Consider the following 23,409-nt stretch of genomic DNA (forward strand, 5'->3'; position numbering starts at 1 on the left):
GGGCGCCGGCCACAGCTAAACCGGTCGGCTGGATTGTGTCCGGACTTCGACCCTGACCTCAGCCCTTCTGGGAGATTAACCTCGGCCACGCACGTCTGCGGGTGATGGGGATGCCACGTGCTGACAAATGGACAGCAACGAGACGGCGCATCAAACAAGCAAGAAGCGAGGTCCTGCTTCGAGGTTCCCCCGCGTTTTTGTGCAGAGTCTGATGTTCCCCACAGGGTCAGGGAGCAGAAACAGAGGGTATTTCCAACCAAGGCAAGCACAGGCGCTGCGGGGCACGGCCTGCACCCCAACCGGGCGAGAGCGGAGGCGGGAGGGCCGGGGCGACAGCACAGCGGGCAGCTGCCTTGCACACGGTCGATCCAGGTTCGACCCGGGCAACCTTATAGGCCCGCAGGGTACCGCCGGGTCAGACCCCCGAGCGCAGAGGCAGGAGGGGGAAACCCCTGAGCGCGGCTGCGGGCTGCCTAAAAGCCCAAGCCCGGAGTCTGGCGGCGGGAGCGCGCCCCGGAAGAAGCCCCGCCCCGCTGACGCTGGGGGCGTTTCTCCCGGGACGCCAGGCGGGGATTTTTTTTGGGGGGGGGGATGCGGGTTGTTTGTTGTGGCGTCACCAAAGCGTTTGTTGAGGTTGCCAAGGGCACGTCTGTCCCCCTGCGACTCGGGCCCACGCACGACACGGGAGGGGCGGACTTGGCACGCCGGGACACGGCGCGGGAGAGCCGGGACGCGCGCGACCGCGCCCCCAGGTCGGGAGAAACGGAAGCGCCGTTCCGGGGGCGGGGCGCGGCGTCGGGGCGGAAGCTGCGGCGTGCCCCGTGCGTCGGGGCGGAAGCTGTGGCGTTTGCCCGAGGGTCGGGGCGGAAGCGGCGCCGCGCGGCCAGCGTCGGGGCGGAGGCGATGCGCTCCCGGAGCGGCGGCCGGGAGTTGGTTTCTTGCGGCTCGGGGAGCGTCCTCACCGGGTAAGCGGGGACGCGGGACCCGGCGCCGCCTGCCGCCGCGCCGCCCGTCCCGATGCACCGTCTGCCCCGCCGCCGCGGGTCTGCGTGTGCCTCGGGAGCTCGGTGCAAACGTCCACTGACTTTCTTACCCGTCCTGGGTTCTGCGCACGGACAGACCCGGCACCGTCCTGGGCCGCGCCGCGGGGGCCGCGGGGAGCCTTTCCCCCCGCGCCCCTTTGTCTTCCCGGCGCCTCCGCCGCGCCCTGCCCTGCCCCGCGGCCCGGCGCACTGTTGAAGCCCCGGCCGCTGGCGTTGCCCGCTCCGTGAGTCGTGATGAGAACGCGGCTCTTTCCCCTGTAGGTCCCGCCGTTGACTATGCCCGGGTAGCATGTCGGGATGGCCCTCTCCCAAGACGCCGTCCCGTCCCTGTCGGACTGCCAGTGCCAGATCTGCGTGGGAATCCTCATTGAGCCCGTGACCCTCCCTTGCAACCACACGCTCTGCAATTCCTGCTTCCAGGCGACGGTGGAGAAGGCGAGTCTGTGCTGTCCCTTCTGTCGCCGCCGGGTCTCGTCGTGGACCCGGTACCACACCCGGAGGAATTCGCTCATCAATAAGGAACTGTGGGAGATCATTCAAAAACATTACCCGGAGGAATGCAAGCTGAGAGCGTCTGGACTCGAATCCGAGGGGTTTGGTGAGTCACGTCCAGTCCAGCCTGCGCTTCAGCTGCAGCTGAAGTTACAAACTGCAAACAGGTTAAGACGTGGTGAACTAGCACTAGATCTTTTTCTTTCCTATTTTAGAGGAGAAAAATTCAGACCAGTCTTTGGAGTTTGGGCTTTATGGGGCTCCAAATCGCGATTACCACCAGTGGCAAGATTGGTTCTTTGTTGCAATATCCAGGCTACGTTACATTGATTAGAAACGGGGAGAATTAAAAATGGCAACAAAAAAACTCTGCAAGATTTGCCTGAGTAGAGTCAACAGTCGTGGGAAAACTTATGTAAATCAATGAGCAACGGTCATTAGTACAGCAGCAGAAATCAGCTACAGGACTCACATGTTTCTGTTTCTTTGTTTCTTTTTCTCTAATTTACCTGTCTATACATAATTTACGTCTACTGAATTCTCCTACACATGCAATGAGACTAATTTAAATTTTTTGTTTTGGGTCACACCTTGTAATACTCAGGGCTTACTCCTGACTTTCCTGATGAGGTTGACAGGGACAGACCAAAGTGGGTGGCAAGGATCAAACCAAGGTTGACCTTGTGTAAGACAAACACCCCACCTGCTATACTGTAATTTTTATTACCAGTTCCTTCTGCTATTGTCATTTTTATTCTAAGGCAATGTAGATTGGAGTTTCTCGGTTTGCTCCAAAGTAAATGCTTGACTCTTGACATGTTGGGTCACTTGGGTCACCAGTAATCTAGGCCGTGTTTCTTGTCTCGGCCATATATGCCTGTGATCGAGTATATTTGCCTGTTATCGTTGAGTTTTGGTTTGGGGTGCACGGGGCAGGGAGGTGCTGGGAATCGAACCCAGGGCCTCATATAAAAGGTGACTGTCCTCCCACTAAGCCACATCCCCTGCTCTGTAGTTGCCTTAAAAAAATTGTTTCTGGGGCTGGAGCAATAGCACAGCGAGTAGGGCGTTTGCCTTGCATGCGGCCAACCCGGGTTCGATTCCCAGCATCCCATATGGTCCCCTGAGCACCGCCAGGGGTAATACCTGAGCGCAGAGCCAGGAGTAACCCCTGTGCATTGCCAGGTGTGACCCAAAAAGCAAAAAAAAAAAAAAATTGTTTCTATAGTGGTAAACTTGCTATTCACATCACATACGTAGTTACCTTTCATTAAAATCTTTATAATTCCTCCATTTAATGTATACAACTCATGCTGACATTAAGTACTTCCATCACCAGTTTTCTGATACATTTTTACCATCTCAAATAAATTCTATTTTTTGGGGGGTTTTGCTTTTGTGTCACAACAGGGGGTGCTGAGTGCTTAGGCCTAGCTCTGTACTCAGGGATAAAAGTCCTGGTGGGTTCCGGGGTCCTGGGGATTAAACCCGGTCCAATTGCATATAAGGTAATAGTACCCGCTGTACTATTACACGAGCCCCAAATTATTTAACCTCTAACAATGACTCCCTGTTCTTCTCACTTTAGTTTCTTGGTTTTTTTTTTTTTTGTCTACGAATTGTTTTGATCTCTCATGAGAAAAGATTAGAGCGTTAGATCAACGGACTGTGTGCATTGCATGCAGGAGGTCTAGGTTCAATCCCCAGCCCTGCATGGTCCACCAGCACTTCTGGGTGTGGCCCCCAAATCCCTGCCCCCTCCACTGATTTTCATGTAAGTGAATTTACATGAATTTACTATGTGTACTTTTTTGGGGATTTTTGTTATTGTTTGTTTGTTTTTGTCTTTCTGGGTCACACCCGGCAAAAGTATACAAAATATATACTTTTTGTATCTGATTTCCTTAAAAATCTTTTTTTTTTTTTTTTTTTTTTTGGTGTCACACCTGGCAATGCACAGGGGTTACTCCTGGCTCTTCACTCAGGAACTACTCCTGGCGGTGTTCGGGGGACCATGTGGGATGCTGGGAATCGAACCCGGGTCAGCTGCATGCAAGGCAAACGCCCTACCCGCTGTGCTATGGCTCCAGCCCCATTTTTTTTTTAAATCTTTTTTTTTTTTTTTGTATCTGACTTCCTTAAGTCAACGTCACAATATTGCTGATATGCACACTCTGTCAGTACTGCATTCCTTGTTTCTGGGGTTGGGGTTTTGGGGCCACATCTGATGGTGCTCAGTAGGACCTTACGCAGTTCTAGGGATCAAACTGGTGAAAACATCATACAACTTTATTAATCTGAAGCTACTTTTCACTTTTTTTGTTTTTGTGTCACACTTGGCGATGCTGAGGGCTCACTCTGGTTCTGCATTCAGGAATCACTCCTGGTGGGGCTTGAGGGGAACCGTATGGGATGCTGGTGATCAAACCTGGGTTGGCTGGTACAAGGCAAGCGCCCTATTATCTCTCTGGTCCATGAAGATATTTTTAATTTGATTCACCATTTCTTGGTTGCTGCAAACCCTTATTTTCTGATAGTATTGGCTCTGGTTGATTTTGCATGTTCTTTGCTGTTTCCACGGAGTGACGGGAGCTTAGAGCGGCTAACTTTGCTGCTTGGGTGACCGCACTTGGCCAGCCTCCTCTTACTGGGGCCAGAGAAATAAGTACAGCAGGTACTTACTGCTTTGCACCTAGGTAACCTAGTTTGATCCCAGGCTCTGCATGTGTTCCCCTGATCCCTGCCAGGATTGATCCCTGAGTACAGTAGCCAGAAATAAGCCCCAAGCACAGCAAGGTGAGTGTCCCCACCCCCAACTCCAAATGAATAAGTAGCACTGCACTGTAGCAGCACTGTCCTCCCGTTGTTCATTGATTTGCTCGAGCGGGCCCAGTAACGTCTCCATTGGAGACTTTGTTGTTACTGTGTCTGCCATATCGAATACGTCTAGGGTAGCTTGCCAGGCTCTGCCGTGTGGGCGGGATACTCTCAGTAGTTTCCTGGGCTCTCAGAGAGGGGCAGAGGAAGTAGATAAATAAAATTGCCATTGTTAGGTAGGCCTGAGGATAACCTAGTGGCAGAGAAGTGTGAGGCCGCGGGTGATTCCCCACCACCCTACATACCCAGGCCTGGTCCGAGCACCGCAGTGAATCTGCAGTTGGGTGTAGTGCATGCATGGGCAGATATGTGTGGTCCCAGCGAGCACTGTAGCCAAGTCATAAGTCCTCAGCACTGAGAAAGAAGGGAAAGGGATAAGGATTGAGGAATATAATTGCCATTGTTTTCAAGAATGACTTTATGCTTGAACTTGCTATATTATATGTGTGAAGTCAGTTGTTTTGGAGGATAATCTTTGGATAAATAAAAAAAATTTTTTTTTGAGCCATGCCAGGCAGTATGCAGGGGTTACTGCTCCCAGCTGTGCTTAGGGGACCATGAAAGATCTGGGGATCAGGCTCAGCGCCTCCTGACTGTGGGGTATGTGCGCTGCCCATTGAGCCATCTCCCAGGCCCTAGACTTCACCATTCTTAAGATGCTCCTCTGTCTGGAGCCGGAGACTCCAGCAGTGGCTAGCTTCTGCACTAGGAATGCTGTAGTGGGCACACTTAATCTTCTCTGGAATCTTTGACTGAGTCGTGATGGGGCCCCACTTTTCTTTACTTGCTGTACCTAATATGTAAATGGGGTGGGGGCAGAGCGATAGTACAGCGGGTAGGGCATTTGCCCTGCACGTGGCCGACCCAGGTTTGATCCCCAGCATCCCAAATGGTCCCCTTAGTATTTCCAGGAGTGATTTCTGAGTGCAGAGCCAGGAGTAATCCCTGAGCATCGCTGGGGTGTGACCCAAAAAGTGGAGAGGAAAAAAAAAAGAAAATGGGAAGATGGGGGAGGAAGGGAGCCCACAGTTTCCCAACTCTACTTGCCTGGATTTGGGCCTCTGCATCATTGAACTGAAATGTATTTAAAATACACATATACATGCATGCACACACGCACGCACGCACGCAAGCAAGCATTTTGGGACAGAGATGATGCAAAGGGTTGGAACACGTGCCTCGCTGTGGAGTTCCCACGCATAAGAGCTGTCCGGACTGGCCCAGGGGCTGCACCAGTGACTGAACTTCTTGCAGTCTCAGCTTTGCACAACAGGTGCTCTTTTTTTTTTTTTTTTTTTTAGCGAAATAAATAATTTTATTTGGAGGGTCTTTGAGGTGTGGAGGGGCAGAGAGAGAAGAGAGAGGAAGGAAGGAAGGGAGGGAGGGAGGGAGAGAGGAGGGAGGGAGGGAGGGAGGGAGGGAGGGAGGGAGGGAGGGAAGATAGCTTCTCCAGGGGCGGAGAAAGAGCCCTTGGAGAAGACACATCCCAGCATTGGACACGAAAGCATGAAAGTACACATCTCAAGAGGGAAGATGCAGGCGACATATGTGCTCGGGCACCATATGTTGGTATGTTGCTCGGCCACTTGGGCCCAAGCAAGCTCTTGGGCTCGAGCAGCATATGTGCCACAACAGGTGCTCTTGTCATGAGCCACCCTGTGGCCCCATATTTCTCCGATGACTAGAGATATTGAACATCTTGGGTTTGTTGGCCATTTGTACCTGCTGAATTCAGTATTATTATTTTTTAGAAATCTGTGTGAAAAACTTGGTTTATTGTTAAGTTGGTATTCTTTATATAGTCTTCATATTAATGTGATATGCAAATATTTCCTACCACTCTTTGTGGATTTAATTTTTTTGGGGGGGTGTGGTTTGGAATTTGAGCTACTCCTGAACGTGCTCAAGGGCAGTTCCTGGCTCTGCCCCACAGGACCATGTTTTCCCAGTGTATATCAAACTAGTCAGCCATGTGTGAGGCTGACATTCAGCCCCTGTTTTGATTTTTATGACACATTGACTTTATTTTTTTAAAAAAGTGAACACTGTAAAAGAAAACTTAAAAACATACTATTCCCAGTTGTGTGCAGTGATTCAGTGTCCTCCACATGCAGAATCCCAGTATCTGTAGTAGCCAGGTATGTTCTGAGCTGAGGCTGGAAAACTGGTACATTTGGTTTACATCTGTTTTTTGTTTTAGTTTATTTTTGGGTTTTGGACAACAGCTGGCAGTGCTCAGGGCTTAGTCCTGGCTCCACGCTCTGGGATTATACCCAGCACTGCTCTGGGGGACCATCTGGGATGCCAGGGGTTGAACATCCTCTTTTGTAAATGAAGTTTTACTGAAACATAGAGATGTATACAACTGCTGCTATGCGACCACAGTTAAGCGTGACAAGTTACATCAGCTACCAAAAGAAACTATTATCTTGTCCAAATAAAAAAAGTTCCTTCTTCACCTCTTAGTGACATCGATGTCATGTTAACTGGGGTTGCGTACATGCCTGATGGGTGCTCTCTGAGCACACACTCACTCAGCTGTGGCCTGGCAGGTTTGCCTCCTTTACTTGCAGTTTTCGCTCGCCAGGGTTGGCACATGGGTAAAGCACACAGGTTACAGTGGTGGGAGTTTTCATGCAGTTCTCACACACATAATGCGGCTTGGCTCACAGTTCCTTGCTGCAGCTGTTTCAGCCCCAAGGCACTTGCAATTCCATGGATCGAAAACAACTGCTTGGCACATATGAGGCACCAGGGATTAAACTTGGGACCGTATAATTGCAAGGCACTGCATCCTTGGACCCCAGCATCCAGTCACCAGCCAGGTTGGCCAAGAATTGCTGGAACAGTGGATGAGCGGTAGTACATGCTTGCTTACATGTGGCCATGGTCCACAGATGGACTCCCGGCTCTGCCAGGAGTAATCCCTGAGTGCAGAGCCAGGTGTAAACCCTGAGCACCACTTGTGGGGTAATTCTCCCTCCCAAAATACTGATCAACTATGTTAATAATCATACATTTGACTGTCATTTTCTGTGTTTAGGTTTATGGTTTTAATAGAAAATCAAAGCTAGTCATGAAATTCTGTTGCCCAGGACCGGAGAGATGCAGGCTGGTGCGAATGCTGTGCAGACAAGAGGCTCAGGTTCCTTTGGTGGCACCCTGTGGTCCCCTGAGCACTGCTGGGCGTGACGCAGAGCAACAAGCCTAGAGTAGCCTTTTGAGCCCCCCAGGTGTGGCACAGAAATCAGGAAGAAAAAAACAATTCTGTTACCTATAATATTTTCTTTCTTGATCTGAAACAGTTGATGACTGTTGCCCAGTTCGCCTGATAAGTAAGCCCGGGGAATTGAGGAGAGAATATGAAGAGGAGATAAGCAAGGTACGTACTGTGCTGTTAGCGCCTTGATGAGTCTCTGGAGTGTTTTCAGTTTCAGATTTTACAGAAGGTTTTCAATGTACTTTTATTACAAGGTCCCAGTTTTAACTTGTGTTCTCATAGTTACCACCTGAGGCTGATTTATTTATACAGAATTGTTATTTTTGTTTTGGGGCCACGTCCGGTGATGCTCAGGGGTTATTCCTGGCTCCGCACTCAGGAATCAGTCCTGGTAGTGCTCGGGGGACCATGTGGGATGCCGGGGGTCAATCCCTGGTCAGCCTCATGCAAGCAAGTGCCTACCCACTGTACTATTTCTCTAGCCCCAAGATTGATGTCCTTATGGAAATGGTGATTCTGAAGAAATTTAAGTCTGAAAGCCTTTTTTTTTTTTCATTTCTCTGAAACTTTGAACTAAAATGGCAGAAAAGCACGTACCATGTGTGATGCAGTCTGGGCTGCCGTAGTAAGAAACCCATACGTTGGGTGACTTACGCATTTATCACCTAAGCTATAAACCTGCATTCCTTTCATTTCTGGGTGCTGGAAATCCAGGATCTAAATGGCAGATCTGATATTCGGTCTGAGGGGCCTTTTCCTGGTACACTCACCTAGCACTGAGAGATGGGAGAGAGAATTCTCATGCTTCTTTTTCTGTTTGGTTTCGAAACCACAGTCCCCCCAGAACACTTGCTCACATCTTATGCCAGCTTCTGTCAGAGGGATCCCCCCTCAGGCTGAGAGCAAGATAGATGGTCAACACCGAGGGCAAGTGTTACCTCGAAGTACTTCCCCAAATGGGTGCCAGGGTAGTAGGAACTGTGGTGAGAACTGAGGCCAGGAGGGGGAAGCCTCAATGCAGGTGTCACCAGGCTGACTGGGGCAGGCTTCCTCAAAGAGGACTTTGCCTCCAGATCACGACTTCACTTGGGATATTTTGATAGTTGCCAGTCTCCTTTTATTTCTCCTCTTTTTATTCAAAAATACTGCAACTAAGGTAAAAGTGCAGTGGATTTTAAAAGTACAATCATTTCAAAGGTGGCAGCAGAACGACGGGCCAGTGAGGAAGAAGAAAAGAAAGCCAGCGAAGAATATATCCAGAGGTTACTGGCAGAGGAGGAGGAGGAAGAAAAAAGGCAAGCAGAAAAAAGGCAAAAAGAGCAAGAGCAACAACTGAAAGATGATGAAGAACTGGCGAGAAAACTAAGCACTAATCTTGTAAGTTCTAGGACAGAGCATTGAAGAATTAGTTTTCTGTTGCCCTAATGTGACGAGCTTTCTCCCCGGTGGTGAGTCTGGTCAGTGGGAAGCTGCCGAGGGGAAGGGAAGGGAAAGCTTTCCCTGCCCTCCGCTGCCCATGCCAGTCCTGTGCTGCCAGGCTTCCTTCCCCACAGGGTACCACGGCTGCCAATCTCTGACAGCTTTTGCATTTTTTTTAAAGTAAAAATAGCTTTGCCTTAGAAATTCAAAGAGGAGGAGATGAGAGAGAGAGAGAGAGAAATGAGAGAACACGGGCTTCTCCGGAGTGGATTGGGAGTTCACCCCCAGCATGCAAGCTGGAAGTCTGAAGCGCGTGTCTTAGGCGGGGAGATGTGGGACACGTGTGCTCGGGCACCGCATAGCTGGCAGCGGCAGAGGCTCTCGGCAGCAGACGCGCCAACTTCTTTTTCTTATTTGCCCAAAAAGAATGCATCAGTTACACCATATCACATACAGTCTAGCTAAAAAGTTCATAAGGCACTTAGCATGACTGTTTTAGAGGCAGTTTCAAGCTTCTTGAAAGTATGTTTCAACACCCTGCCAAAGCTCAAGGCCCCTAGCCTTGGCCGCCGTTTGATTTCCATGCGTCTTGTGTGTTCTGTGCTTTACCTCTCTGTATTGTGTGTATGAGTGAGAGCACCCAGTATTTGTCTTTGTTCTTTTTCACTTTATTTTTCGGTTTTGGGTCAGACCAGGCAGTGGGGGCTTCCTCCTGGCAGGGCTCAGAGGAGCAGAGGTGGTGCTGGAATCAGACTCAGACCCACCTGCTGCCCTGTCTCGTCAGCCTCTTTTTTATTGCTTGTTGTGGGGCCATACCTGGCGGGGCTGGGGATTGAATCCTGGGCCTCCTGCATGCCGAGAATGTGCTCTAGTTCTTGGGCTCACCTCCTCATCTTATCTTGGGTTTTGGTTTGGGGGTGACACATGGCTGTGCTCGGGGCTCACTCCTGGCTCTGCCTCACCCATCTCTCCTGGCAGCAACCAGGGGACCATCAGCAGTGCTGGGAATCGAACCCAGGCTGACTGTGCCAGGTAAGCACCTGACCCTTGTACTGTCCATGGGCCATCCTTCTGACTTGTTTCGCTTAACAATGCCCCTTCCATTTTCATTCATGTTACTGCGAAAGGCGAGATTTTATTATATTCCCGCCATATTTTCTTTATCCTTTTGTGTATTGTGATATTTGTACTGTTCCCATAGCTTGGTTAGAGCATATAATGCCACAGCGAACATAGGAGTGCATATGTATCTCATTTGGGGGCTGGAAAGCTAGTTACAGGGGTTAAAGCTAAGAATCTGGGGCTGCTTTCCTTGTGTTGACTGACTCCACTTCAGTTCCCAAAGAACCACCTGGGGTCACTCCTGGGCAGAGCCCGGAAAAGTCCCTGAGCACCCCAAACTCCTCCCCCAACATATAAAGAGTGGCATAATAATTTCATCATATGAAATTCATTTTTTTTTCAACGAAGCACATTAAATCCTTTAGTATAGTTAAACTGGATTTCCTGGGCTGGAGCGGTAACACAGTGGTAGGGCATTTGCCTTGCATGCAGCCGGCCCAGCTGAGCCGGGTTTGATTCCTCCGTCCTTCTTGGAGAGCCTGGCAAGCTACCAAGAGTATCTTGCCTGCACGGCAAAGCCTGGCAAGCTACCTGTGACGTAGTCAATATGCCAAACACAGTAAGTCTCACGGTGGAGACGTTACTGGGCTCACTCGAGCAAATCGATGAATAACAGGAAGACCGCGACCCTGAAACTGGATTTCATAATTTTCCTGTAATTAAGTTACTACCTAGGAGAAAGAAAGAATAATAAAACCAAGACTAGGATATGGTAGTAACTCATGATTTGAAAGACCTTGCAGAATCACTTGGGAATCTTTGAAAAATGCAAATCCTCATGTATGTTCTAAATTTATTGCATGGGATTTAGGAAAACTTTTCCCATTGGCATCCAGGGAGGCCTGGTGTGTGTTCAGGTTTGAGAGCATATTAAGCACGAACCATCTGTTTCAAACAACAGGTATTTTAAAATATACCTTCTAAAGGGAAGTATAGTTGTAATTGGGACTTCGGAGAGGCCTCCCTGGCATTTGTAATGCTATGCCAACATTTGGATTGCTTCCCTTTATATATTCTAGTTTTCTTTTTTCCTTTTTTTTTTCTTTTGCTTTTTGGGTCACACCCGGTGATGCCCAGGGGTTACTCCTGGCTCATGCACTCAGGAATTGCTCCTGGCAGTGCTCGGGGGACCATATGGGATGCTGGGAATCGAACCAGGGTCGGCCATGTTGGCTGCGTGCAACGCAAACACCCTACCTGCTGTACTATCGCTCCAGCCCTCTTTTTTCCGTTTTTAACGCAATTTAAAATTTTTGTTTTTCAGATTTTCATTGTTTAGTAACAAGGTTACTAAATGTTTATGGTTTTGATACACAAAACCACTGCACCCATCTTGGGACTCTGCACACTGTCCTATGTCGCCCCTGGTCTGCTTCTTGTCGCCCCCTCCGCTCCTTCCTGCCTCCACTGCCTGGGAATCTCTTTTGTAATTCAAAGCCCAGGGTTTGTCTTTCTTTAGCACTGCCTGTCCCCTTGTTTGTGTCTATTTATTGCAGGTGAGTGAGATCATCTGCTATTTGTTTTACTCTTTTAAACTCAATTAGAATAGTTTTAGGAAGGCACAGCCAAGAAATCAAAATGTCGATCCATAGAATAATAAATGAAATAGGTAAGAAAATGCATCAAAGAGGAAAATCTGGAAGCAAGGATATGGTGCGGTGCAGGGCACTGTCCTGCGTGTGTGACACCCTGGTTTGGATCCCGGCGACACACACACACACGGTTATTTTTTATCTATTCTTTAGGGGTCTGTTGTTTCCCGTGTTCTTTTCACATGGACATATGAACAAAACTTTTGACTGCCCTATTCTGTTCTAATTATTCTATTTTAGAATAATCTTTGGTTTACTTGTGGTCCTAGATAACACCCCTCACTGATAAGGAGAATGTGTAGGGCCACAGCCTCCAGCACTAGGGGCTGGATCTGACCCCAGGCTGGTGACATGCATGACGTGCTCAACCTTGAGGCACATCCCTGATCCCTCATGGTGCTCATTTTTACTCCATCGCAATAAACTATAACATTGATGATGTCAGGTTATCTATAGGTCTTTGAATTCTCCGTTTTAGATTAAGGTTTGCTCGAGCGGGCCCAGTAACGTCTCCATTGGAGACTTTGTTGTTACTGTGTCTGGCATATCGAATACTCTCGGTAGCTTGCCGAGATTAAGGTAGTAGTCATTATAGAAAACTAGTCCTTAGAATAATTTCCAGAAAGAGTTAGTGAGAATAGTTTTATGGCCCGTCCTCCCCCCGCTTTTTTTGATAAAACTCTTTGTGCTTTGTAATATATAGGAAAAAATGTAATTTTGAGTGACTTCAATGGGCTTAATCTTGTTCATATTTTTACATAGTCAATGTTTTAAAAATGTGAGCATAATTCATAAAAAATAATTCATGTGGATTCTAAATTTTCAAATAGCTTATTATGAAATTTAAGTAACATACTGTGCTTTTTTCTGTGTTAAAGAATAATTTCCATGAGGGAAATATCATGACCTCTCCTATGAATTCCAAAAAATCTGGTACAGTCACAACCAAGTCACAAAAGAAAAGTAAGAACAAACAAACTAGCATTGGAGATATTCAGAAGTAAGTGAACATGATTATTTATTGACCACTTACTGTATGCCTGTATTTTTTTTTTGTTTTCATAATCTACCAATTATCAAAACTTGGTCCATAAACTTTGCATGGAAACTTCTAGATGGTTTGAGAATGATGCTAAATGAGACGTACTCCTCTAGCACAGAGAAAGATGTGAAACTTTTCTGGTTTTGACTACTCAGGATTTCCATAATTGGAAAAGTTTAGAAAATACCACAATCTACACTTCAAAACTTATGCAAAGAATTTTGTTTCAGTTGAGTTCACATTGCAGGTAATTTTTGTCCAAGATTCATAGAAGTTTTTGACACTTGGGAATAGTTGCTTTTAGAAAATGGATGTGGGACTGGAGCGATAGTTCAGCGCGGGTGGGGTGTGCCTGCAGCTGACCTAGGTTTGATCCTGGCATCCCATATGGTCGCCCATCATCACCTGGAGTAACTCCTGAGTGTAGAGCCAGGAGTAACCCCTGAGCATCACCAGGTGTGACCCTCCCTCCCCCCCAAAAAAGGGTAGATGTGATACTGTGATATGACTTGTTACTAATAATGTAACAATTAGAAATTTAAGTCCAGAAAAATACTCCTGTGGAATTGATCACTGAACTGTAAAGAGGTAAGAAATTACTATAAATATAAGAACTAACTAATGGATTTAAAAAATATATAGAAGTGTAGAAACTAATGAGTTAGAGGTTAAAAACAAGGTCCGGAGAGATAGCTCATTGGGCTGGAACATAGACTTTGTATACACAAGGCCTGTGTCCTAGCCCCTGGCACTGCTGAGTGTGGCTCAGAAATTAAAAGAAATAAAGGTACAGACAGCCAGTAAGCACATGAAAGTAATGAAAGTATTCTCAACATTAGTCATTATGGGGAAAATATTCAAACAAATACTTGTGATTAACATTTGTGTCCGCATCAAGACTTACTTTTTTTTTTTTTTTTTTTTTTTTGCTTTTTGGGTCACACCTGGCGATGCACAGGGGTTACTCCTGGCTCTGCACTCAGAAGTTACTCCTGGCAGTGCTCAGGGAACCATATGGGATGCTGGGAATCGAACCCAGGTCGGCCGCATGCAAGGCAAACGCCCTACCTGTTGTGCTATCTCTCCAGCCCCAAGACTTACTTTTATGGTGCTTGTTCTTAGGGTCGGGTAGTGGGCTCATACCTGGCTATTTTGAGGGCTGACTGCTGGTTCTGCTTGGGGGGGACCATTATTTGGTGCTTGGAACCAAACTGGTATTTGTGGTGTGCAGTGCAAATGCCTTAACCCCTGTACTCTATTCTGAGGGGTTACATTTTTTATGACTTGCTTCCATGACTTAGGTAAAGTAGGTAAATACAGAGGCAGAAAACTCAAGAATGGTTTCTGTGGTTAGAGGAAAGTGGGAATGAAGGATGATGCTTAATGGATACGGGATTTCCTTTAGTGACAGAGAAAGAAAATGTTGGGAATTAGAAATGAAGGTTGCACAACTTTTTTTGGTTGTTGTTGTGACACCAGCAGTGTTCAGGGCTCACTCCTGGCTCTGCACTCTGGGAGCACTCCTGGTGGGGACCATATGTGGTGCTGGGGATGGAACCCAGGTTGGCAACATGCAAGGCAAGCACCCTACCTGCTATACTGATGTTCTGGTCCTGCACAACTCTTTGCACACTAAATAGCACTCAGCTATACTTTTTTATGGATTTTAGCCTTAACCTCCTACCATCTCTTCAGCTTCCCAACCCCCAAATTTAGAGTAGTTATCACATGTGATATTTCATGTGGTATTTTGTCTGATTGAAGTTACATAAAAGATGGTTTAGAGGTCCAGGGAGGTAGTCCAGAGGGCTGGAGTACAGGCTTCAAATATTCAGCCCCTGGGGGCTGGAGCGATAGCACAACCGGTGGGGCGTTTGCCTTGCACGCAGCCAACATGGCCGACCCAGGTTCGAGTCCCAGTATCCCATGTGGTCCCCCCGAGCACCGCCAGGAGTGATTCCTGAGTGCACGAGCCAGGAGTAACCCCTGAGCATCGCCTGGTGTGACCCAAAAAGTTAAAAAAAAAAAAAAAACACATTCAGCCCCAACTTGGCTCTTGAGTACTGTGCCAGGAGTAGCCCCTAACCATCCTTGGTTATGGCCCAGAAACAAAAATCATTTGTAATATATGGAAATCATATATATTTATTTTGGAAATCATTTTTTAAAATATTGGTTACATATGAGGAAGCAAACAGGAATGGAAAGGAATATGTATTTCTGTTTACTATTTTTTTTTGGGGGGTGGTCTTTGCACCACATACAGCAGTGCTCAGGGCTTACTCCTGGCTCTGTTCTGAGGGATCACTGCTAGATGAGCTCTGAGGACTATATGGGGTGCTGGGGCTCAAACCCGGGTCAGCACATAGAAGGCAAGTAATACAATACCTGCTGTATTACTGCTCTGGCATTTGTTTACTTTTTTTAAACGAATGTTCAGCATAGGTAACAAATTTTTGTTTGTTTTGAGTCACACCATTGATGCTCTGGGGATACTGCTGGCTAGATTCAGAAATTAATCCTGATCGTGCTTGGGGTCCATATGGGATGCTGGAGATTGAACCCGGGTCAGCTGGTGTCCAGGGCAAGTGCTTTACTCACTGTCCTCTCACTCCAGTCCCAGTGTTAACAAATCTTTATTGATTAAGTTGAATTAAGTATTTGATCTTGGGATTGCAAAAATTATTAAGGCTTCAATATATAATAGCTCTGTCTTGATTCTAATATACTCAGTAACTACTATTCAGTATTAGCAGGTTATTCTTTAGTTTTAGGAAACAAATTAAACTTGGATTCTTTTTTATTAGCTGAATATGTGGTTCTTGCTTATGTTAAGTTTGCTGGGTAAGTAGTTTGTGCTATTCAAGTATGATGTAATTTTTCTAATTTGCCTATGAGACATATTTGTATTTATAGAGATCTTTGTTTTGTACTTGATTATTCTACTTGTTTTTGGAATTCATGGTCTTACATATTACTTGCAATCCATTTTTTCTCTTTTTTTGTTTTGTTTTTTGGGCCACACCCAACAATGCTCAAGGATTACTACTCCTGGCTCTGCCCTCAGGAATCAACTCCTAGCAGTACTTGGGGGACTATATGGAATGCTGAGGACTGAACCTGGGAACCCGCTTTATGATTTACATATTTTTAATTCTTTTTCTGGCCTTATTTTATTAGCACTCAGTCACATTTCATTTGTTTACATATTGAATTACATGTGATAATGGTGTCTCACTCAAGTGGAGAGCACATAGGCTACTTTGAGGGAAAAAAAATGCTTTCTCCTTTCTGCTGGACCTCCCCTCCCCCATCCACCCTGAGCAATACCCAATGTGGTTCAGAACTGGAAAACTCGACTCTGAGCACCTCTACTGACACTCACATCCCACCAGCCTCAGCAGGCGGATATCAAGCTGCGCCTGAAGTTAACTGGCTCTGTAGGAGCCTCCAGTGACAGGCTCACTGTCACCGGATCCCTCAGGAGCCGTGGACTCAGGCTGGAGTGAGGAACTGCTCTTTGCGGGAAAGGAAAGTCAGTCCTAACCTCGGCATTTGGTGTCTTGTGGCCTTCCCTCCCAGAAAAGAATTTCAGGAGGAAATAGTGCAACGAGATAGTTTTTTATTGATGGGGACTGGAGCATAGTACAGTGGGTAGGGCACTTGCATGCAGCAGACCTGGGTTTGATCCCCCACATCCCATATAGTGTCCTGAGCACCGCCAGGATTAATTCCTGAGCCCAGGGTCAGGAGTAATCCCTGTGCACTGCCAAATCAAAAAAAAATAAAAGATAGGGTTGTTTTTTTTTGTTTCTTTGTTTTGGGTCACAGCTGGCAGGCTCAGGGGTTACTCCTGGCTCTACACTCAGCAGTCACTCCTGACAATGCTCAGGGGACCATATGGGATGCCTGGAATTGAACCCAGGTCGGCCACATGCAGGGCAAACACCCTATTCACTATACTATCTCTCCAGCCGCCCCAAAAGATAAGTTTTGAAAGACTTGAGGTAAAAGAGAAGAATACATGTTAAAGAGCAAGCCATTTTTAGTGTTTGGGGGCCACATTCAGTGGTACTTGGGGTACTTACCCCTGGCTGTTTGCTCAGGGATCACTCCTGGCATGGCTTGGGGGAATCCATATGTGGTGCTGGGGATCAAACTTGGGTCAGCTGTAAGCAAGGCAAGCACCTTACTCACTGTATTATGTCTCCAGCCACTGCAGTTTGATATTTTTTCTTTCCAGAAAATGAACGACAGAAATAGCTAGCTGCTTTGTGAAAACAGGGGTTAAGGAATGTACTTTGCAGATAGCCAACCCGCTTCGATCCCTGGTACTACACAGTCCCCCGAGAAGCCCGAGAGCCCCAAGCACAGAGCCAGGAGTCGCTCCCAGTATTGCTGCTGTGGCCTCGTGCCCCCTACCTCCAGTAAAAAAGGGGAAAAAATCATCCGAAGTTACCACCTTTTGAATATCAATTTGGGGGAGAGTTCTGACATTATTAAGTTATATACATGTTCAAATTCTTTAATAATTTAAGAACTATACCTGTCATCTTGTAACCTGTCCTTTTATTCCCATTTATTTTACAGCATTATCCATTACATTACAAACTTCATATTTTCAGTGCCAAATAGCCTATTAAAGATGTTTACAAGTGCTATAAAGTTAGCTCTAATTAGAAGGTAAGATTAGATATTTATATTGTAATTTAGGGCAACCCCCAGAAGCAAAGCAAAAACAAATAATATATAACCAAAAAGCCAAAAGTAGATAAGAGAGAATGCCCAGAGTCCTGGTGAGAGCGCGCAGCCCCTCAGAGCACAGACGCCGTGCTGCCGGTTGCAGGCAGCGAGGGGATGAGTGAGGATGCAGATGAGTCTTCGGACCGCAGGGAAGTAGCTGAGCACGAGCCCTTTCCGCCAGCAAAGACTCTGCCATAATATATATATTATGGCTAGAGAGAGATTACAGCAGGTCAGGCATATCCTGGGCACCACATGTGGGCACTCCCTACCCCCAGCCCCACCAGGAGTGATCCTGGAGCAGAGCCAGCAGGAAGTCCAGAGCACCACTGGGTGTGGCCCAAACGTGTAATTAAATAGGTGGAAATTTCTGGTGTTTACATGAAACATTCTTCTCCCTGGTTTAACAAGTTACTGTCCTTACTTTGTGATACCGTAATCTTTCATTCTAATGTTGTCTGCCCTTTGTGTGTACGTGCTTTTACTTTGCAGCCACACTAGGTGCTTAGGGGCTGCTCCTGGGTTTGTGGTTTTGGTTTGGGGCCGCACCCAGCAGTACCACTTGGGGCCAACTGCTGGCTCTGCCTTCAGGGATCACTCCTGGTAGGGGTTCAAAAATCATATGGGTGCTGGGGATCAAACCCCGGACCCCTGCATGCAGGCAAGCACTGTGCTATTGTTCCAGCCTTAGGCTACTCCCGGCCTGGTGCTCAGTAGACCATGTGGTGCTAGGGATGGGACTCAGACCTCTGACTGACCCTTTCTACTGTTACCCGGACCCTCTAGGTGCCTTTTAAAGTTTTGGGGAATTAAGAAATGTTTGAATTTGGGGCCAGAATCAAAGCACAGCAGGTAGGGTGCTTGCCTTGCATGCTGCCAACCCAGGTTTGATCCCCGGCATCCCATATGCTCCCCCAAGGGGCTTGAGTGATCCCTGATCACCACCTGGTGTGGCCCAAACACAAAATAAGTTTAAATTTGGCTTTTTTACTTCTTTTTCTGCTTTTTAAAGCATCAGTCTTTCAACCTTTTTTCTGGACCTTGATTACAATATTAAGGAAATGAAAAGTATGAATAGTCTGAGATGCGTGAGCAGGCCGCAACCATACAGGCAGGCCATCTTGGTCATATGTCTCCAATCTGCTGTTTTAGCTTGTGTTTATAATACTCGACTCCTTGTCTTTCAAGGCATTTAAACTTGTAAACATTGTTGTTTTTTTTTTAAGGTATTTGTTACCCCGTTTTGTGTCAGCTTCACAGCCAGAACTTGTTCAAGAAATCAGATCAAACTTCAAGTCCGCTGAGGTATGTTAATGCTCAAGATTCCTTAGCTTAGCAAGTTTACCTAGAAGTCTATTTATTTATTTTCCTTTTTGGGTCACACCCAGCGATGCACAGGGGTTACTTACTCAGGAATTACTTCTGGAGGTGCTCAGGGGGCCATATGGGATGCTACGAATCGAACCCGGGTCAGCCGTGTACAAAGCAAACAGCCCTACTTGCTGTGCTATTGCTCGAGCCCCGTTTTATGTTTTAAAAATCACAGCTGTAGTGGCTAGAGAGATGGTACAGCGCGTACAGTGCTTGCCATGCACGTGGTCGACCCAGGTTTGATCCCCGGCATCTCACCGTGGTCCCTCCAGCACCTCAAGGAGTGATCCCTGAGCATCATGGAGTATAGCTCCAAAATAAAAATATGAAACAACTTTTCAGCAATTCTGATTGTTGGGGGGTGGGGGGAGGGGAATTCTAAACAATAATGGTGCATCTTTTGTCGAAATAGACCCCAGAACATTAAACCATCAGGCCCTTCCCCCTGGGCCCAGTATTGCTAGGAGTAGCCCTTGACACCGAGTATCTTGGAGGATGGCCCCCTATTTAAAAAATTTAGATAAACACCTTAGTGCAGTAGTAAAATAACAACCTTGTGTGATGCCTGATCAGCGTGATTAGACCTGCTTATGACTTATGTTCCCCCACTTCACTCTGCTCTGCAGGAACTGGCTGATAACGATATTAAGAGCTCTACATGGCAAAATAGTGACACTATGGAAGGTGAGCCAACACCTTCTTCACAAGTGTGCCTTGAAGTTCAGGAACAAAGTGCAAAATCCCCAGGAGAGTCACCCGTGCCTCAGTTATGTGCCAGTAGTACAGATGAGTGCCTTGAAGGGGAAAACAGAACAGGACCAGTAAGCAGTCATGAGGCAGAGTTGTGTGCCCTGAACCATGAGGGAATGGAAGTCACAGCTCCTTACTGTAGAGAAAGTGCAGCCACACCTTGTGGCCAAAAGGAGAGTGGGTGTGCTATGACAGACATGTCAGGGATCACTGACTCAGCTGAGACAGACAGCGAAGAGTCCTGCCTGTTGATCGGTAGAGATACTTCCAAAAGAAGAAACCAGGATTCTTCACTTGAAATGGTCAAGGATCCATGTTTTTCGGTAAAAAGAAGAAAAATACTCGCAGACCCAAAGGAAACAGATACCAACTTTACCCAAAAACTGATGGATTTGGAACATTTGTTTTTTGAGAGACATAAACAAGAAGAGCAGGACAGGTTATTTGCATTACAGCTCCAAAAAGAGGTGGACAAAGAACAAATGAAGCCAAACCGGCAAAAAGGATCCCCAGATGAGTATCAGTTACGTGCTTTGTCGTCACCACCGGAAGACCTAAATGGACAGAGGAAAACGTCCAGAAACAGGAATTTCAAAAAACAAGTTGATAAAGAGCATTCAGAACCTCAGAGAGGCTCTAAAAATGAAAATGGGCGTCCTTTAAAGAAACATTCAGTTAAAGGAAGGAAGACGTCAAATTCTACTGGAGATAATTGTAATCTTGTGAAAAGTGCTCATTCCCTAGAGCTTAGTAAGTCACAGCAAAGTATTTTTCAGATGTTTAAGAGATATACAAATTAATGGAGCGGTGTAAGTGTTTTATACTCTAGGTAAAGTTGGGCTGGGAAACCCATTTCTGTCATAGAATCTCTGAATGTTTTGTTTACAGTCACTGTCTTTCATTCAAAGATTGTGTGGTTACACAGGAGGAATACACAAGTATGTTTTTGCCAAACTCAACTGGTCAGCAAGAACCCCAGTTCTTTCCAGTGTTAATAACTCTAAGGTACTAAGTTTGACAATCCTTCTGTCATCGAAATGGCTTGGCTGCCCCCAAGGAATCTCCCAAGCACCATTCTCTCTCCAGACATCATAGATTAGGGCCTTTACTCATCTTTTTTCCTAACTCATAGTCAAAGCAATAGCATATGACACCAAGTAATAAAAGGCTTAAAAGCTAAGTTTCTTGCTGTTTACCCATATACATGCAGACTCTATTACTGCATTTTTAAGAACATTTAAAATGCTTTATGAGCAATGTCACTGGGAAAAAAAACCTATAAATTAGAAAGTAGTGGGCAGAGGCTAGATTCAATGAGAAAGGATTTCAGAGTTGGGATGATGCCACGCGGGGTAGATTTGGAAGCACTGGAAATGATAACGGGAATGGTTTTAGGGGTAAGAGGAACAGCAAGTAGAACTTGACTAGATATTCTCCCTCATCTTTTGCTCAAGGACACTAATAATTATTTGGGGTTTGTGGTTTTCACACCATAGTATCTGGTGTCAAATTAAAATAGTATCTGGTGTCCTGGAGTTTGAGGCTTAATACAGGGATTGAGCAGTTTGCCTTGCGCATGACCGGCCTGGATTTGAACCCTGGTATTACATATGGTCCTCCTGAGCACCGCCAGGAGTGATCCCTGACCTCAGAACCAGGAATAACCCTGAGCATCACCAGGTATGGTCCCATAAAACAAATCTTCTAAGTTACCTGATACTTTTGATAATTAACATTTCTGTTATTTCAGGGACTGACTACAGGAGACTAAAAAGTGCCAGAGCATTCTATGTTGTAGAGCCTAAAACATGAGTTTATTTTTTTTATTGTTTGTATTGATGCTGACATACTTCTGTTTATGACAGAAAGTGTATTTGGATTTTGTTCTGAAAGTTAAAACCAGAAGGTAGTGATTTCATTTTATGAAACTCAACTATTTTCTGTTTGATATAGTTTAGTTTACAATAGTTTTGATTTCTTTTTTGTTAATGTCTAGTATGTATTTCTTAATGCAAGAAAAAATAACAATAAAGTGGCCAGAAACCCATTCAAGATAAAAGTTGTCAGATTTTTTTTGTATGTCATCCCCCCCCCCATTCTAAAATTCTGTTTATTTTGCATACTACTGATGAGTCGAATTCTTATTTGGAGGGTCCACACCCAGTGATGCTCAGGGATACTCCTGGCGGTTCTTGGGGGACCACAGGGGATGCCACAGATTGAACCTGTGGCGCGTGCAAGGCAAGGAATCTACGGGTTTTGCTACTGAACCTTGGTCAACTACATGTAATACATGACCCACTGTACTATCTTTCTGGTCCTAATATAAGAATTCTAATGTCCATTTAAAATTTAGTTCTCCCTTTCTCAAACCAAAAAAGAAAACTTGACTAAGATATCTTCACATCAAAGTACTGTAGCACTGTCCTGTTGTTCATCGATTTGCTTGAGTGGGCATCAGTAACACCTCACAACAAATTATGAGACTTGTTGTTACTGTTTTTGGCATATCAGATATGTCACAGGTAGCTTGCCAGGCTTTGCTGTGCAGGTGAGATACTCTCGGAAGCTTGCCGGGCTCTCTGAGAGGGGCAAAGGAATCAAACCTGGGTAAGCTGCGTGCAAGGCAAACGCCCTAGCCACTGTGCTATTGCTCCAGCCCCTACAATAACAAAACAAAAATAATTAATAGGAAATAGGGCAAAAGATCTAAACAGAAACTTAGAGATGGCAAATAAGCATATGAAATGATGTTCGGCATGATTTATCACTGAGTAACTGCAATTCAAACAATGCCGACAGAATAAAACACACCTAGTAGAATGACTAAAATCCAAAACACTGAAAATAGCAAATGCTAGAACTGTAGAGCAACAGAAATTCTCACATTGTACTGGCATGAATGCAAAAATGATACAGCCACTTTCTTACAAACTTAAAAGTAGTCTGGTTGTACAATCTAGCAATTTTTCCCCCCCGAATAGAGGATATATACTTAATTGGTGCTGAAAAAATGCCTTGAACCATCAGTTTCCTAAATGCAATTTTGTTCTTAGGGTAAGTATCATTGGAACACCTAAAGTTAGAAGTTATTTAGTTGGGGCCAGAGAGTCAGTATAATGGGCAGGGATTTGCCTTGCATGTGGTCAACCTGAGTTCAATCCTAGCACCACACATAGTCCCCAGAGCCTGCCAAGCATGATCCCTGAATGCAGATCAAAGTTATGTGGTAAATCTTCCTGGAATAGTTCATTCCCCCAAGAAGTGGGACAACAGTGTGGTATATTTAGGATTTAAATATTTAACCACTTAACTTACCTATGAAGATGTCTTCCTTAACTAAGGTTGGTTAGTTTTCTAATAAATTTTTAATTTCTGTATTAGCTTTTTGCTTTTCTTTCTTTTTTGGGTCACAGCTGGCGATGCTCAGGGGTTACCCCTGGCTCATGCACTCAGGAATTTAAGTCCTATCAAGGAGGTGGAGTGATAACACAGTAGGGCATTTGCCTTGCAAGCAGCTGACCCGGGTTCAATTCCCAGCATCCCAAATGGTCCCCCAAGCACTGCCAGGAATAATTCCTAAGTGCATGAGCCAGGAGTAACCCCTGTGCAATGCCGGGTATCAACCAAAAAGCAAAAAAAAAAAAAAAAGACTATCCAGAGCATATTTTCAGTATCCTCCAAAAAAGGGAAAAAACATCAAATTTCTCATACATGAGGATTCCTGGGGTTGTAGAG

At 45.9% G+C, this 23,409-nt stretch overlaps 1 protein-coding gene across 2 annotated transcripts; it reads left to right on the top strand.

The window, feature by feature from the left end:
- Positions 1–663: 663 nt before the first annotated feature.
- Positions 664–21,718, top strand: RNF168 (ring finger protein 168). 2 transcript variants are annotated; one of them, XM_056121859.1, is made up of 7 exons: positions 664–752; positions 1,305–1,641; positions 7,718–7,794; positions 8,830–9,009; positions 12,644–12,765; positions 18,777–18,855; positions 19,548–21,718. In XM_056121859.1, the coding sequence occupies exons 2-7, from the start codon at positions 1,341–1,343 to the stop codon at positions 20,469–20,471; spliced, it is 1,683 nt and encodes a 560-aa protein (XP_055977834.1). In that variant the 5' UTR covers positions 664–752; positions 1,305–1,340; the 3' UTR covers positions 20,472–21,718. The 2 variants fall into 2 exon arrangements, with proteins under 2 accessions (XP_055977834.1, XP_055977833.1); XM_056121858.1 differs by lacking the exon at positions 664–752 and adding an exon at positions 885–965.
- The last annotated feature ends 1,691 nt before the right edge of the window (positions 21,719–23,409 follow it).

The sequence above is a fragment of the Sorex fumeus genome, unplaced genomic scaffold, assembly GCF_029834395.1.
Source record: "Sorex fumeus unplaced genomic scaffold, SorFum_2.1 ptg000044l, whole genome shotgun sequence".
Classification (NCBI taxonomy): Eukaryota; Metazoa; Chordata; class Mammalia; order Eulipotyphla; family Soricidae; genus Sorex; species Sorex fumeus.

Excerpts from the sequence above, each read along its gene's own strand:
- RNF168 (XM_056121859.1), top strand. The coding sequence starts at position 1,341 with ATGGCCCTCTCCCAAGACGCCGTCCCGTCCCTGTCGGACTGCCAGTGC. Across the intron at positions 7,795-8,829 it reads ATGAAGAGGAGATAAGCAAG|GTGGCAGCAGAACGACGGGC; the intron begins GTACGTACTGTG and ends ATCATTTCAAAG. Across the intron at positions 12,766-18,776 it reads AGCATTGGAGATATTCAGAA|GTATTTGTTACCCCGTTTTG; the intron begins GTAAGTGAACAT and ends TTTTTTTTTAAG.